Source organism: Elephas maximus, chromosome 11, assembly GCF_024166365.1.
Source record: "Elephas maximus indicus isolate mEleMax1 chromosome 11, mEleMax1 primary haplotype, whole genome shotgun sequence".
In the NCBI taxonomy this organism is placed as follows: Eukaryota; Metazoa; Chordata; class Mammalia; order Proboscidea; family Elephantidae; genus Elephas; species Elephas maximus.
In genome coordinates, this window is record NC_064829.1 from 91,712,499 (window position 1) to 91,730,167 (window position 17,669).

Below are 17,669 nucleotides of genomic sequence, written 5' to 3' on the forward strand. Positions count from 1 at the left end.
ATTACACCCATGTTACATATGGGGAAACTAAGGCACTGAGTGGCTCAATAATTTGCTCAAGCTCATATGTGGCAGTCTAATGTCAGTGCTTAAGAGTCCCTGGGTGGTGCAAATGGTTAAGTGCTCGACTACTAGCGGAAAGGCCTGGCAATCTGCTTCCAAAAGGTCACAGCCTTTAAAACCCTATGGAGTGTCATCTAAGACACACAATTGTTCCCTATTTACCTGGTGCAGCAGAGAAAGAAGAGTCAGGACTAGGAGGAGGAAATAGAATGTGTGGTTAATTGCCTCCATGAACAACTGCCTCCTTTGCCATGAGACCAGAAGAACTGGATGGTGCCCCCTACCATTACTGAACATTTTGATCAAGGATTCTTTAGAATTCTGATCAAAAGGGAGAAAATTCGAAATAGAAATTCAAATTCTCATGGACTCTAGACTTTTTGAGAGCTACGGAGGATGGATGAACCCTTGAAACTAGAAACTATTGCCCTCAGATAATCTCTAAATCTTAAGCCAAAAATATCCCCGGACATCATCTTAAAACCAAACAATAGTTTAATTAGTAAAAAAGTCCTTCCTTGATCATTATGTTCTTTTAAGAACTATCTATGTGGGATCAAATTGACAACAGCGACTCAAAAGATTAGACAGGAATCCCAAGGGCAGTGAATTTATGTTAATGAGGGAGGAACAACTCAAACGAGGGTGAGAATGGTTGCACAACTCTAATTTAATCACTGTCACTAAATTGTACATGTAGAAGCTATTGGAAAAAAAAAACCCTATGGAGCACAGTTCTACTCTGCAACACATAGGGTTACAATGAGTCAGAATCAACTTGATGGTAACTAGCAAGAAAACAATGGTCAGTGCTTAAGAAGTTGGGGTCACTAGTTGGGAGAGTGTAGCTTAAAAACAGGCTTCTCCCCAGACCAGTCTGGGAGCAGTAATCATTCATTCTTTCAACAAATGGGTGAGCATCTCATTGTTGAGGAGAGCTGATAAGCACGTAGTTCATTGCTGACAAGTCAATTCTGACTCATAGTGACCCCATGTGACAGAGAAGAACTGCCCCATAGGGTTTCCAAGGCTGTAATCTATGAAAGCAGACAGCCACGTTTTTCTCCTGCAGAGCAGCTGGTGGGTTTGAACTGCAGACCTATAGTTAGCAGCCGAGCGTTTAATCACTGTACCACCAGGGCTCCTTAAGCAAGCAAACAAAAAGCTATATAATGATAGAGTAATTGAATGTGGCCTCTCTGGGCAGTTGACATTTGAGACGAGACCTGAGACCTGTGGAAATCTGGGTGGGGAGGAATAGCAAGCAACCTTTTGAGGAAGGGTGAACAGCATGTGCAAGGGTCCTGTGGCCAGAATGAAGTGATTGAGAAATAGGCAACAGCAGACCAAGTAGGGCTTTAGGCATTTGCAGAGGGGCAGTAAACACAGTCGTTAAGAGCATGGATGCCGGCTGCCTTGTTTAGAATCTAGGCTTTACCGCTCATAGCTGTGTGACCTTGGGCAAGTCACGCCATTTCTCTGAAAACGGCAAGGGGTAAAAACTACCCACCTCACAGGACTGCATCAGGGTTAAATGACTTAATACAGTGCCTAAAACCCATCGCTCTTGAATCAATTCCAATTCATAGTGACTCTGTAGGACAGAGGAGACCTGCCTTATAGGGTTTCCAAGGCAGTGATCTTTACTGACGCAGACTGCCATATCTTTCTCCCGCAGAGTGACTGGTGGGTTTAAACCACCAACCTTTCAGTTAGCAGCCAAACACTTAAGCACTGCACCACCAGGGCTCCTTAATAGAGTGGCTAGCACATAAAAAAACAAACAAACAAACAAACCAGTTGCCATCCCGTTGCTTCTGACTCATGGGGATCCCATGTGTGTCCGAGTAGAACAGTGTTCCACAGGGTTTTCAATGGCAGTGACTTTTTGGAAGTAGATTGCCAGGCCTTTTGGTTGGTAGCCGAGCACTTAACCATTTGCGCCACCCAGAGACTGACTTTGCCTAGTGCATAATAAGTACTATACAGTATAGGCCTTAGCTGTTACTCAGCAACTGAAGGCATCCCTGCCGTATCCTAGGTTTTGTTCTAGCCACTAGAGATGGAGCTGCAGATGAAACCAGATCCCTGCCCTAGTGGAAATTTGCCTCTTGGAACTCTTAACAATCACCCCCCTGCCCCCTTCGCCCCTTATGGTTCCCTCCTGGAATAACTCCAAAGGGGAGCTTTAAGCTACACCCCTCTAGTGGCCAGGGCCCAACAGCCAGGGACAGTCTATGTGTGCACAAGGGTCCTGGCGCGCCCTCTTCTGGCTGCCTGGGGAGCTGCAGCAGCTTTCCACATGCTGCCGGGTGGGAAGGGGTGGGGGGCTCCATTAAGGTGCAACGTTTGTTTTTATTGTTGATTTGTGACTTAGGAGACCCCATGTGTTACAGAATAGAACTGCTCCATAGGGTTTTCTTGGCTGTAATCTTTGTGGAAGCAGATCACCAGGCCTGTTTCTTCTGCAGTATCGCTGGGTGGGTTTGAACTGCCAACCTTTTGGTTACCAGCCTAATGCAAACCGTTTGCATCACCCAGAGACCTAGGTTGCAACAGTTGTTAAATTACTAGAACATACACTGTAGTGGAGAGGACAGACAATACGTACATAAATGGATATACAGTTGATCCTCCTCACTCGTGAATTCCTAATTTGTCAATTTGCTTACTTACTAAAACTCAATTGCAACTGCAAAACCAATACCCAGGGTACTTTAGCAGTCACTCGTGGATATGAGCAGGGCAGCAAAAAATTTGTCACGTAATTTGCACATCCACCACTGAGGTTGAACAAAGCGATGCTGTGCCTTGTTTCAGCTCTCGTTCTGCAAACAAGTGTCCTTTTCGTGGTCTATTTAGTGCTGGAAGCCCTGGTAGTGTAGTGGTTAAGTGTTTATGGCTGCTAAGCAAAAGGCCAGCAGTTCAAATCCACCACACGCTCCTTGGAAACTCTATGGGGCAGTTCTAGTCTGTAACACACGGAGTCACTATGAGTGAATGACATTGGGTTTGGTTTTTGGGTTTTATTTAGTTTTTTGCTTTTTTGTGCTTTTTCTTGGTAATTTCCTGTCAAAAATGGCCCCCAATTGTAGGCTGGGGTGCTGTCTAGTGTCTTTAAGCTCAAGAAGGCTGTGATGCATCTTACAGAGAAAAATACACGTGTTAGATAACCCTCATTCAGGCACAAGTTACGTTAGAGAAGCAACAATATATGTTAAATAAACTGCCTTTAAACAGAAACACATGTAGAACAAGGTTGTGTACTGATCCGTTGATAAAAAGGTTGTGAGCAGAGGCTTGCAGGAGTATCACTGCGTATTTCCCCTAGGAGCAATGATTCAGTATTCACTACAACTTTACAGACCATAAGGACTGGGAATAACGGAATCAACTGTATCACACGGGAGAGGTGGGAATGCATGCAATGAGGAAACAGCAGTGAAAAGAGATAGATGGACTCCCTGGGTGGTGTAAATGGTTAACGCACTCATCTGCTAATCAAAAGGTTGGAGGCTAGAGTTTACCCAGAGGCACCTCAGAAGAAAAACCTGGAGATTTGCTTCAGAAAGGTCACAGCTTTGAAAACCCTATGGAGCAGTTCCACTTTGACATACATGGGGTTGCCATGAGTTGGAACTGACTTGATGGCAACTGGTTTGTTTTTGCGGGGGGATCTGGGTCAGAGTCCCTAGGTGGCGCAAATGGTTAAGTGCTTGCCTGCTAACCTAAAGGTTGGGTGATTCAAATCCACCCACAGTCACCCTGGGAGAAAGTCTTGGCGATCTACTTCCAAAAAATCAGCCATTCAAAACTATGGAGTGTAGTTCTGCTCTGACATGCATGGGGGTGCCATCAGTTGGAGTCAGCTCTATGGCAACTGGTGGTGATGGGGGTGGTACTTCACCCAGGTGGGATTATTCCAGAAACAGGATGGCAAAGGTGAAGGGCTCCTTACCACAAGCAGGGCAAAGAGGATGACTCCACAGCTCCACATGTCTGCCCGCCGCCCATCATACTTTTCCCCCTGGAAGCGAGAAGAACCTGTCACAGCGCTGATGTCTCCCATCACTCTCCTCTCTCCACTCCACTTGCCCTTCACTCACCTTAATCACCTCTGGACACGCATAATGGGGGGACCTGAGGGAGAGAGGTGGTATGAGCCTCCAGGTGGCTTCCAAACCCCTCCCCGAGGATTCAGGGGGCTGGTCCCCTACTTACCCACAACTGGTCTCCAGGAGGCTGTCCCCCACCTGCAGGGAGGCCATACCGAAGTCAGCGATGCGGATGTTGTTTTTCTCATCCAGGAGTAGGTTCTCAGGCTTCAGGTCTCTGTGGCTGAGAAAGTGGAGCGGGCTCAGGTCTCTGTCTCCCCCACTGAGACCTGAACTCCACTGACTATCTCTCAGAGCAGGACATTTTGGGAAACTTTTTTGTTCTGTTTTGTTTTATTGTGGTCCAAACATACACATCAAAACATTTGCCAGTATATGAGTTTATGTAAATGTGGGAGGAACAATTTGGAAAAGGAGGGTGAGAATGGTTGCACAACTTGAAGAATGTAATCAGTGTCACCGAACTGTACACGTAGAACTTGTTGAATTGGTGTATCTTCTGCTGAATATATTCTCAATTACAACACCGCAAAAATTCACCTATTCCAGTGTCTACATGCACAATTCAATGACATTATTACATTCTTCATGTTGCACAACCCCTACCCATCTTTATCCTAATTATTCCACCACTCACGTAAACTCAGTGCCTCCCAAGCAAAAACTCCCTCTCTCTTTCCCTCTGTCCCAATCATGGTAGCCATGAATAAGATTTGGTCTCTATACATTTGCTTATTTCATATACGTGAGATCATACAGTATTTTTCCTTCTGCAACTGACTCATTTTGCTCAGCATAATGTCTTCCAAGGTTCGTCCATGTTGTGGTACGCCATGGGACTTCCCTGGTGGCACAGTTAAGCAATGGTCTGGTAACCGAAAGGTTGGCAGTTTTTACCCACCCGGTGGCTCTGCAAGAGAAAGACCTGGTGATCCGCTCCTGTAAAGAGTAAAGCCTAGAAAACCCTGTGGGGCAGTTCTCCTCTGTCACACGGGATTGCTATGAGTCAAAATCGACACAACAACAACAATATCCCATTGTATGTATGTATAGTATTTTGTTTATCTGTTCATTGATTCATGGACATTTTGGTTGTTTCCACTTTTTGGTTGTAGTGAAAAGTGCTGCAATGCATTTTTGGAAACTGTTGATTATAGACCATTTCAAACACATCCAATAGTTGAAGAGTATAAGGAACCTTCATGTGCCTACCCCCCACTAGCTTCACCTATTACCAACTCAGGGCCAATCTCATCTCGTCCATACCCCGACATACTCTCTCTTTCCTCTACGGGCTTATTTTCTAGCAAATCCCAGACATCCTATGATTCTTATTCACAAATATTTGACTTTGTATAAAATGAGTTGTTTTGAGGTAAGTAGGGCTGATAGTGAGCTGGCTCTTGAAAGACTGAACTATTACCATGCTGAATAGTAAAAAAACTGTCACCCCAGGGGCATCACTGTCCCAGCTACCCTGGTCCTTCCCATAGAACTCTCTCACCCCCTGGAGTCAAACTCCTTAAGATGTTAGGGTTAATGTATGGGGTGGGGTGGAGGTTGAGTAGGGCTCTAGGATTCTGCTTGGAGTGGTTAGTAACTGGAGCATGTTGTTAAATATTTAAAACATTGCCCCCTGGACGTCAGTGTTTTTAATGTCAGGGTTTCGACAATTCCATCAAGAGTTGTTAGTTGCACTGGAGTCAATTCCAATTCATGGCGACTCCATGTGTGTCAGCTTAGAACTGTACTCCATAAGGTTTTCACTGATCTTCTAGAAGCAGATTGCCAGGCCTATCTTCCAAGGAGCCTCTGGGTGGGTTTGCACTGCCAACCTTTCAGCTAGTAGCTGAGTCCATAACCATTTGCCCCACCTAGGGGACTCCTGCTGTTAATAAGGCAGTGATTTGGACTCATGGTGACCCCATGAGTGCAGAGTAGAACTGTTCCATAGAGTTTTCAAGGCTGTAAACTTTCAGAAGCACATCACTCACAGGCCTGTCTTCCAAGGCACCTCTGAGTGAGTTCAAACTACCAACCTTTCAGCTAGTAGTTGAGTACTTAACTGTGCCACCCAGGACTTCCTTAAGATGATGTATATTTAATACCTTGTTTTTGGTACTAAAGACACTTCAATGAAAAAAGATCATCTTTTTATATGGACATTCATATACAAAAAATATGAACCTCAACCCTTACTTCAAACCAGATACAAAAATTAACTTGAAATGAGTCACAGATCTAATCATAAGAGCTAAAATTACAAAAAACAAAAAACAAACCAAAAAAAACCTATTGCCGTCGAGTCAATTCTGACTCATAGTGACCCTATAGGACAGAGTAGAACTGCCTCATAGGGTTTCGTAGGCTGTAATCTTTATGGAAGCAGACTGCTACATCTTTCTCCCACAGAGTGGCTAGTAGGTTTGAACCACCAACCTTTTGGTTAGCAGCTGAGCACTTAACCACTGTGCCACTAAAACTATACAACTTCTAAAAGAAAACATAGAGAAAATCTTAGTGACCTTGGGTTGGGCAAAGATTTCTTAATGGGACAGAAAAAGCATGAACTATATAAAAGGAAAAAAATCAACAAATTGGAGCCTATCAAAATTAAAAACTTTTGTTTTTCACAAGACATTGCCATGAAAATGTAAAAGCACATCACCCACTGGGAGGAAATACTCGCAAAACATATATTCGATAATGACTTGCTCCTAGAATATAGGAAGAACTCTTATAACTCAATAATAAAAAGATAAATAACTCAATTAAAAAATGGGCAAAGCATCCAAATAGCTATTTCCCCAAAGAAGATATACAAATGGCTAATAAAGACATGAAAAGATGCTCAAAGTCATTAGTCATTAGGGATATGCAAGTCAAAACCACATGAGATACCATTTCGCATGTGTCCACAGTTCAACTCCAGCCAAAGTGCCTCAGAAAAAAGGCCTGGTGATCTACTTCTGAAAGATCACAGCCATTGAAAACTCAATGGAGAACAGTTATACTCTGACACACACGGGGTCACCATGAGTTAGAATTGACTCAACAGCAACTGGGTTGGGTTTGGTTGTGTTTTTTAGGATGGCTACAGTAAAAAAAATAATGACAGCGGTTGGTGAGAATGTGGAGAGACTGGAATTCTCATGCACTGCTGGTGGGAATGTAAAATGGTACATCTGTTGTGGAAAACAGCCTGGCGAGCCCTTAAAAGGTTAAACATAGAGTTACCATATGACCCAACAATTCCACTCCTAGGTATCTACCCAAGATAACTGAAAATGTGTCCCACCCAAAAACTTGTACATGAATGTCCACAGCAGCACTTTTCACAATTTGCCAAAAACCCATCAACAGATAAGTGAATAAACAAAATGTGGTCTATCCATATGATAAAATATTATTTAGCCATGAAAAGGAAGGAAATTCTTAAACATGCTACAACATGAAACAAAATGAAAGAAACCAGTCTAAAAGGCCATGGATCATATGATTTCATTTGTATGAAATATCAGAGTAGGCAAATCCATAGAGGCTGAAAACAGATTAGTGGTTGCCACTGGGCACAGGGTTTCTTTTTGGGGTGATGACAATGTTCTAAAATTAGATAGTGGTGATGTGGGCACAACTCTGTGACTATATTAAAAACCACTGAATTGTATACTTTAAAGGAGCAAATTTTATGTCGGTGTTGTTTGGTGACATTGAGTCGATTCCAACTCATAGAGACCCTGTATGACAGAGTAGAACTGCCCCATAACGTTTTCTAGGCTGTAATCTTTACTGGAGCAGATCCCCAAGTCTTTCTCCTGAGAAGCTGCTGGGTAGTTTTGAACCACCAAACTTTTGGTTAGCAGCCCAGGGCTTAACTGTTGCACCACCAGGGCTCCTAAATTTTACGGTATGTGAGCTACCTCTCAATTAAATTTAAAAAAAGGGGGGGGGAGCAAAAGATTTGTATGTGGCTGCATTGTACTCTCCTCCCTTCAGCATGCCATATGACCCCAGGCCCTGCCCTCTGGGTAGCCCTCAGCCCCCCTACCCCTACCTCCCTCTCAAGCTGCTCCCTCACCAGATGGAATAGCTATGGCAGAAGTCCAGCGCTGACACGATCTGACGGAAGAACTTCCGGGCCTCCTTGGGGGTCAGTCTCCCCTTTTTTACTAGGTAGTCGAACAACTCACCCCCAGAGACGTGCTCCAGAACCAGATACCTGGGTGGTACAGAGGGGGCAGAGGGCTGGAAGGGGCCATGTTGGGGGACCAATGGGCCTGGTCTCCCACTTCCATCAGCCCCCACCCCAGCCCAAGTCCTCAACTCCCATTGGCCCCTGGAAGCCGAGAATGTTCATTCCCATGAGTCCCTGGGAGGAAGAGTCTCCCATTCCCACGAGTCCCTGGGAGGAAGTCTCCTATGTCAACTTCAGGGGGTCACGAATTTGACTTCTAGTTGTCCTCAGGAGATAAGGCAATTTCATTAGCATGTGGGAGTCAGAGACCCCAATTCTCATAGGTCTCTGGGAAATAAAGACCCCTTGTCCTTATCAGCCTCGGGCAAACCAAGCTTCTAATTCCCAACAGCTTCTGGGCTGTAAATGATGGAATTTTAATCTATTCTCAGGTAATGACATTTGCCAAACCAATAAATCAGTTGCTGTCAAGTCGATTCCAATTCATGGTGACCCCATGTGTGTCGGAGTAGAACTATGCTCCATAGGGTATGCAACAGCTGTGACCCTTCAGAAGCAGATCACTAGACCTTTCTTCTGAAGCACCTCTCGATGGTCTTGAACCTCCAACCTTTTGGTTAGCAGCTAAGCATACCTAGGGACTCACATTTGCATGCAGTGTGTGCCAATTCAACTTCTGTGAGGTAAAGACTACAACTCACATCAGTCCCTGGGAGGTAAAGACTTCAATTCCTATCAGCCTCTGGGAAGCCGAAATTCAATTCCCATCAGGCCCTGGGTAACAAAGACTCCCATGTCAACTTTTGAGGGTTCAACACTTTGACTCCTATTTTCCCTCAGGAGGTAAGGAAACTCCATTAGCACCTGAAGGTTAGAGACCCCAATTTTCATAGGCTTCTCCCATTTGAAGAGTCCCTGGTTAGCTCTTGGCTGCAAACTGAAAGGACGGATGTTCGAGTCCACCCAGAAGTACCTCGGAAGAAAGACCTGGTGATCTACTTCTGAAAACTCAGCCATTGAAAACCCTACGGAGCATCGTTCTACTGTGACACACGTGGGGTCACCATGAGTCAGAATCGACTTGATAGCAACTGATTAACTGATAACTACTCCCATCAGCCCCTGGGAAGCCAAGCCTCTGGAATGAAGAAGCTAAAATTGTCATCAATTCTTGGACAGTAACAATTGCAGTGTGCACCAAACTAAGTTAACTTCTGTGAGGCAAAAACTACAACTCTTATCAGCCCCTGGGACATTAAAAAAAAACTCCCATCAGCCTCTGGGAGATTGAAAACTCTCAGCTCCCTAAAGTATAACGATAATGGTGGCACAACATGAAAAATTTAATCAATGTCACTGAATTGTAAGCGTACAACTTGTATCAGCAAATATTTTGTCCTGTATATTTTCACTACAACAAAACAAAGTAGAACAAAGTAAAAACTCCCAACTCCCATCAACCCCTGGGAAGTCAAAAACTCCCAACACCCATCGGACCTCTGGGACATAAAGACTCCCAATTCCCATCAGTTACCTTGATACTCAAGACTACAAATCCCATCAGGCAGCAGGAGGTTAAAATTAATTCCCGTCAGCTACGGGGACACAAAAGCTCAATATCTATGAGCTTCTGGAAGGCTGAGATCTCAGTTCCCATCCAGCCATGGAAGGAAGTCCTCTATGGAGCACAAACTTCCATGGGATGTCCCATGGACTGTAGGGTTGTAGTGATAGCTGCACCTCTTGGGGACAAAGTGGTGCTGCACCAGGGGAATCCTGAAAACTACAACTCCCATCAGCACCTGAGGCTACTTCCTGCCTGCGGAAACCGCAACGCATCCTATAGGAGATGGAGTCAGTCCCTCCTGGGGACTGGGTGGTGGGGGCAGGAGGGCTGTCCCCTCTCCCACTGGCCAGCCCAGCTGTCCCTTGGGTCCCCAGAGTCCAGACAAAGGTCCATTCTCTGGAGTCTGGACAGCTGGACCTCACCCCCATCCTTCCTGGGGGGTGACTGACTTTGAGATACACACCCAGAACTCTTCAGGAGGCCCATTGTTGGGGTGTCCAGCTAGAGCATCCCAGAGTTATGTTGGGGGAGGAGCAGGAGCCTTAGCATCCAGAGAACATTTGTCTTAGCAACCAGGGCACATCTGCCCTTATCAAGCAGGGTCTGACTTGGGGTATCTAAAGATTTCATGGGGATAGAGGTGTCCCTTGCAATGCAGTTGGATGAGGGACTGGGGCTGGAGACAAAGGAGAAGATGGCCTCTATTAACCCACTCAGGATGGCTCACATCTGGCTGCCCTGTTGCTGAGGTGCACCATGTCCAGAGTCTATATAGGAAGAAGGAGGCGTGTGGGTATATACTGGTGGGTACAGGGGTGCAGTAGGGAACAGATTTGGCTTTCAGTGACTCAGCCAGGAGAGCTCAAGCTTCTCCAGGCCCCTCTAGGCCTTTCTCCCAGAAAGGTCCCACCCTAGCAATTGGGGAGGAAGGATGGGGAGGGCTGGGTGTCTATAAATACCTACAAATATTTCTTGTTCTCGTAGACATCGTGGAGTTTGAGGACATGTGGGTGTTCAATGAGCTTTAGAATGGCGATCTCCCGCTCCACCTGGGGAAGGGGGGCACAGGAATAGAGGTCAGTGTGACCTCTCTCCCTGCCTTCCAGCCCCAAAGGATCCGCACCACACACACATACCTTCATCAGCACCGACTCCGACAACTTCTCCCGATTCACGATCTTGATGGCAACTTTCTGGCCCGTGATACAATGCACCCCTAGTTTCACCAGCCCTAGAGGAATAGGATTGAAAATGAGTGGCTGTCATTAGTTTCCCCTTCCCCACCATCTTCCCTCCTCCTTCCCCTGCAGGCTGTTTAACAGTGGGCTGAATCATCCTAACCTGAACTCCAAGAGGGACGTCAACAGTCACCATCCCCACAAAACACAATCCCTTCCCTCCCTGCTCCCAATTCTGTTCCTTCTGATTGTCTCTCTGCCCAAATGCCTGTCTCCTCCTCTGGCCACCTCTTGATTCTCTCCCCAATTCTATGTCCCTCAAGTTGGCCTCCCCCATTATATTCTCGAGTCCTGCTTAATTTCATCTCTCTGCAACTTGTTTCCTCCTGGTGTCTCCTCCACAGCGTTGTCTCCTTCAATCTGCCTGCTTCAAACTTCTCTCCCTCTCATCAGTTCCTGAAATTCTCGACCCTTCAAACTTCTCTTCAGGAGACTCCATGTCTTCCAGTTTTGCCCCCTCCTCCAACCATACTGCACATACTCTCAAACCGTGACCCCTTGGCCTCCTTCTCTAATCTTCTTTTAATAGGTGGGAACGTACACACCTCAAGGCGATGACCTAGGACTCCAGGCCATCAGCCCTGTCCTGACCCCAAGAACCACGACTACAGGACCCCAGCCCCCTCTTCTCCTTAGGACCCAGGAGTCCAGTATCTGTATCCCCTCCTCTCTCAGACCAAGACTCTGGGCCCCCAGCCTCTCCTCCCTCAGACCTAGGAGTCCAGGCCTCCAGCCCCTCTTCCCTCAAACCCAGGACTCTGGGCCCGCAGCCCCTCCTCCCTCATACACAGGAGCCCAGCACCCCAGCCCCCTCCTTATCCCCAAAAGAACGACTACAGTCCCCAGTTTCTCTTCTCTCAGATACAGCAATCTGGCCCCCAGCCCCTTCCTCCCTGCAAAAACCCAAACCCATTGCTGTCGATTCTGACTCACTGCAACCCTATAGGACAGAGTAGAACTGCCCCATAGGGTTTCCAAGGAGCTGCTGGTGGATTCTAACTGCTGACCTTTTGGTTAGCAGCTGAGCTTTTACCACTACACCACCAGAGCTCCCCTTCCTCTATTAGGACCCCAGGACTCAGGTCCCCAGCACCTACCCTTGCCTACCACGAGGATCTGGCAGCTGACCCTCTCCTATTCCTCCCGCAGGCTCTGGCCCTCAGCTCCATCTGAGGCCCTGGGCCCATCCCTGGACTGACTGCTAGGACACAGGTGCTCAGCATCCTCCTGGCACCCCACCCATCTGGCAGGAAGGAGACTGCAGCCAGCGGCCCTGGTCTAGAGGCAGCGGAGAATGAGCCTGTTCCCACAGCTACTCCCAGGGGTCTTGCTTCTTACACTCCCCCTCTACAACCCCACTTCTTAGTTCCCACGTATTGCCAGAATGTGGAAGTCCCACTGCCCCTGCCTCACTCCCATCACCCCATCTCTCTCCTGGGAGAGTGAGAGGCCCCCCAGCCCAGCAGACGGTGCTGGAGGCTTCCTCCACCCGCAAGTCCGCCTCAGCCTACAGCTGGCCGGCCGGCCGCACTGCAGCAAAAGCCTGGCTCCGAGGCCACCCCGTCCCCATGCCTGCAGGCTGGCCTCTCTCCCCACCCACGGTCCTGAGCCCCTCCACCCTCTGCCCCAATGGGGTGGAAGTATTTGGGCCCCCAGCCTCCTCATTCCTCAGACACAGGAATCAGAGCCCCCAGCCGCCTCCTCACCTTAGCCCCCAGAACTCCAGAACTCCAGGACCCCAGGCCCTCCTCCCTCAGACCCAGGAGTTCAAGATCTCAGCCCCTCCTCCCTCAGACCCAGGAGTTCAAGATGCTAGGCCCTCTTCCCTCAGACCCAGGAGTCCAGGCCCCCAGCACCCTCCTCCTTCAGACACAAGTGTCCAGGTCCCCAGCCCACTCCTTCCTCAGACTCAGGGGCTCAAGACTCCAGCCCCTCCTCCCTCAGACCCAGAAGTCCTGGTCCCCAGCCCCCTCCATCCTGGGGATCCAGGAGTCTGGATCCTAAAACCCTTCTCCAAGGGCCCCCCCGGGGTCTGAGCCCCCATCCCCCACTGCCGCCCCAGGTGTCCCCTTCCGCCTGGCTCACCTGTCTGTCCTTTGCCCAGTGTCTTCTCCAGCCGATAGGGGCCCACATATTGGGCGTGCTGGGGTGGGTGTGGGTGCGGGTGGGGGAGGTGATAGGCGGGGGAGCCCCCGCCCCCCTCCTTGGCCCCAGACGACATGGTGCCCTTGGTCCCGGCCCGACCGGTCCCCCGGCCGCCCCCCCTGCGTCCTGTCGCCCCGTTCCTCCGGTGGGGGCCGGCGACAGCTCCGTCCCGGCCCCCCCGGCTGTTCCCCACCTCTCCGGGGGTCCCCAGGGGGCTGGGCTGGGCCCCCCCCGCCGGCGGGCCGCGGAGCTGGGGGAGGGGGGGCTGGCCCGGGGGGGTCAGGCCCCGGGAGTCAGCCTGGCCCGGGGGGGCTGCGCGGCCCCCCCTCCCCAGCCCGTCCCCGGCGGGGCCCCCCCTGCCTGCGCCTCCCCCCGCCGGGGGGGTCCGAGGTGCGGGCCGGCGGATGCTGCGGGCCGAGGTCCCCCCCGCCCCCCCACGCGCCCTCTCTCCTCCGCCTCCTCCTCCTCTCCGCCTCCCCCCGCCACCTCGTCCTTTCTCTCCGGCACGCTGACATCACCATCCGGGGACTCCGGGCCCTTCCCCAAAGTTAACCCTTTCCGGGGGGGGGGGAGCTGGGCAGGGGGCGGGCCTCAGAGCTCGAGGGAGGATGGGGTGGAGCATACACGGAAGGATGCAGGAGCGGAGGATGGAGGGATGCAGGAAGAGAGGATGGAGGGAAGGATGGAGAGAGCGATACGGAGACAGATGGGGCAGAGATGGAGACACACACAGAGAGGTGGAGACTGACATGGGGAGGGGGAACGTGGAGACAGAGATGAGGAGAAATGGAGAGAGCTAGAGAAAGGTTTCAGGCCAGAGAGCCAGATGAAGGTACCTTGACATGGAGGTAGAGACGGAACAGAACGAAGGAAGGAGAAGCAAGGATATGGAGAGATGCGCAGAGAGATGAAGAGGAAAGACAGAGATAGAGATGGGTAGAAATCTAGAGAAAAGGAGTGGGGAGGGGGAGAAACAGACATAGAGAGACAGAGATGGGGAGAGAGATGAAGACGACCAGAGACAGGGTAGAGGTAAGAGAACCAAATGGAGGAACCCTGATCCTGAGGCAAAGATGGGCAGAGAAAGAAGGAAGAAGCAAGAGAAAAACAGAGACAGAGAGATGGGGAAAGAGTTGTAGAAAAGCAGAGATAGGGGACAGAGGTGGGTCAGAGATATGGAGAGATAGAAAGATAGTGGACAGACAGATGGGGAGAGAGATGAAAAGACAGAGATAGAGATGGGGAGATACCTAGAGAAAAGGAGGGGGTAGAGAGACAAAAACAGAGAGACAGAGATGGGGAGAGAGATGGAGACAACCACACACAGGGTAGAGACAAGAGAGCCAGATAGAGGAACCCTGAGGCAGAGGCAGTGATGGATAGAGACAGAACAGAAAGAAGGAAGGAGAAGCAAGAGAAAAATAGAGGTAGATAGATGCAGAGAGTTGTAGAAAAGCAGAGATAGGGGACAGAGAAGGACAAGTCAGAGATACGGAGAGACAGAGAGGCAGGAAAAGAGTGAAAGAGCCAGGAACGGGATGGGACAGGGATGTTGAGATGAACAGAAAGTGATGGAGAGACAGAGAGATGGAGAAGAACAAATAGAGACGGGAGGGTAGAGGAGGAAAGAGATGGAGAAAAGGAAGGGTGGTGATGGGGGAGACAGAGATGAGGGGAGACGGGAAAGAGATGGAGACAGAGAAATGGAGAATAACCGAGACAAAAATGAAGAGCGACAGAAAGAGGAAGACAGAGTTCGAAAGCCAAGAGTTGGGGGGAAAATGGAGACAGAAGGGTATGGAGAGTCAGATGGGGAGAGAGATGAAGAGCATAAACAGACAGAGGTGGGGGGAGACCTAGAGAAAACAAGAGGGGGAAAAGACAGACATTAGAGACATAGAGAGACAGAGATGGGAAGTGAGACAGAGAAAGACAGAAAGAGAAGAGAAAGATGAAGTAGGGCAGGGAGATGGGGACAGAAGGAAGGAGAACAGGGAGAAGGAAAAGTAGGAGAGAGGGGAAGAGACAATGAGGGATAAAGAAAAACAAAGAGACAAGTGGGGAGAGACACTAGGAAAACAGTCCAAGACAGATGGAGGGAAAGAGAAAGAGAGTTATGGAGAGCAAGAGACAGGGAGGGGGCAGACTGGCTACACTACTGAACGTATTGATCAACGAATCAATAGATAAACTCTGATCAAAATGGGGGAAAATGTAGAACAGAGCTTCAAATTCTTACAGAATCCAGACCCATTGAGACTGGAGAGACCTATGACTATCGCTTTGAGAAAATCTTCAAACTATGAACCGAATATATGCCCTGAACTCATCTTTAAACTAAACAACTGTTTAGCTAGACTAGTAAAGAATGTTTGCCATGAGCATTGCACTCCTTTAAAGAATTATTTATATGAGATCCAACTGTCGACAGTAACTCTGAAGCACAGATGAGATGTTTAGGAGGTAGTGATCTAAATCAACGGTGGTAAAACAATATGGGTGGATATAGTGAGAATGGTGACACTGTGAGGAATGGAACCTATGTCACTGAATTATACAAGTAGAAAGTGATGAATGGATACATGTTCTGCTGTGTATATTTTCACCAAAACTAAAGAAAGGGGGGCGGGAGCAAGGGGGGGTCACAAAAGGACCAGGGGAGATATGGACACATGGAGGGACACAGACAAGAGGGCAAAAAAGGAGCGAGAGAAACAGAGGCAGAAACAAAGAATTTGAGAAATTGCTGACCCAAGATTCATCTTGTTTCCCCAGGACCCCCAAGCCAACCACCTGCATCTCCTTGGAATGGCTCTCATCAGGGCCCCAGATCCACCCACAGACCAGGGTGCATTCTTGGATACCATCTTGGTTCCATACCTCCATTCAAGGTTTTCAATGCCCCAGAGAAACTTCCAGAATCCTCTGTGGTCCCCTGGTATTCTCAGGATTTATATGTATTCCCTGTATCCACCAAGGTTCCTGGGTGGCACAGTTTTCTCTTGACTACTGAAAGGTTGACAGTTTGAACCTACCCGGTGGTGCCATGAAAGAACGGCCTGGTGATCTACTTCTGTAAAGATGACAGCCAAGAATACCCTAGGGAGGTCAGTTCTACTCTGTAATGCATGGGGGCACCACGAATAGAAGTTGATTTGGTGGCAAGGGTCCCCTTAGATCTTCATTTGGGCGCCCATACAATCTGTACATCCCCACTATAGGACATCTACAGGCCTGTGTTCAGCCCATGGGTAATCCACAAACCACCATCAGATTATCACATAATTCACCATGCTTCTATATCAGGCACCCAAAGGTATTAGGCAGAGTCTCTGAGTGGTGCAACAGGTTAATGTGCTTGGCTACTCACCTAAAGGTTGGAGGTTTGAGTCCACCCGGAAGTGCTTCAGAGGAAAGGCCCGGTGATCTCCTTCTGAAAACACAACCACTGAAAACCCTATGGAGCACAGTTCTACTCTGACACACATGGGGTTGCAATGGAATCAACTCAACAGCAACCGATTTCTTTTTAATACCTTTACCAGTTGGTATTTGAAAAAAAAAAAAAAAATACTTAAAAAAGCCAGTATTTACTAATACCAATATATTATACAGATACATACACATACCTGTACATAGGTATGGTAGGTTGAATCATGGCCCTCCCCAAAGACGTACATATCTTAATCCCAAGATTAAAGGGATTTTGCAGGTGTGATTAAGGATTTTGAGATGAGGAGATTTTCCAGGTGGCCCAATGTAATCACAAGTGTCCTTATAAGGGAGAGAGGGAGGCAGGAGAGTCAGAGAAGGAGATGGGAGGACAGAAGAAAAGGTCAGAGTGATGAGCTTTGAAGATGGAGGAAGGGGCCACGAGCCAAGGAATGCAGGTGGCCTCTAGAAGCTGGAAATGGCAAGGAAGGCTCTCCCTAAAGTCTACAGCAGGAACGAAATCCTGGTGACACCTTAATTTTAGTCCAACGAGACCCATTTTGGACTTCTGAGCTCCAGAACTGTAAGATAATAAATGTGCGTTTTGTTTTCGTTTTATTGTTGTAAATATACATATACATTAAAAAAAGAAAAACTGTTGCCATACAGTCAATTCCGACTCATAGAGACCCTATACCGTTTCCAAGGAGGGCCTGGTGGATTTGAACTGACGATGTTTTGGTTAGAAGCTGTGGCTCTTAACCACTACTCTACCTGGGTCTCCATAAATAAATAAATATACATATATATTATATACACACACATGTATTATTAAACACAACATTTGCCAATTCAATGTTTTTCAGGTGTATAATTTAGCGATACTGATTAAGCATGTCGTGCAGCCATCACCA

General features: G+C 48.2%; 1 protein-coding gene across 2 annotated transcripts in view; it reads right to left on the reverse strand.

Moving 5' to 3' along the window:
• The window catches only part of BRSK1 (BR serine/threonine kinase 1), a 28,123-nt gene extending 14,384 nt beyond the window's left edge, over positions 1-13,739 (reverse strand). The window contains exons 1-7 of one of the 2 annotated variants that reach the window (XM_049900204.1): positions 13,264-13,739; positions 11,077-11,171; positions 10,904-10,989; positions 8,257-8,397; positions 4,285-4,401; positions 4,170-4,203; positions 4,022-4,090 (exon numbers count right to left, since the gene is read on the reverse strand). In XM_049900204.1, coding sequence (XP_049756161.1) covers positions 4,022-4,090; positions 4,170-4,203; positions 4,285-4,401; positions 8,257-8,397; positions 10,904-10,989; positions 11,077-11,171; positions 13,264-13,399 — 678 coding nt within the window. In that variant the 5' untranslated portion in view covers positions 13,400-13,739. Of the gene's footprint in view, positions 1-4,021; positions 4,091-4,169; positions 4,204-4,284; positions 4,402-8,256; positions 8,398-10,899; positions 10,990-11,076; positions 11,172-13,263 lie in introns of those variants that run through there. The other variant, XM_049900205.1, reaches the window with a different exon arrangement.
• Between the last annotated feature and the right edge of the window lie 3,930 nt (positions 13,740-17,669).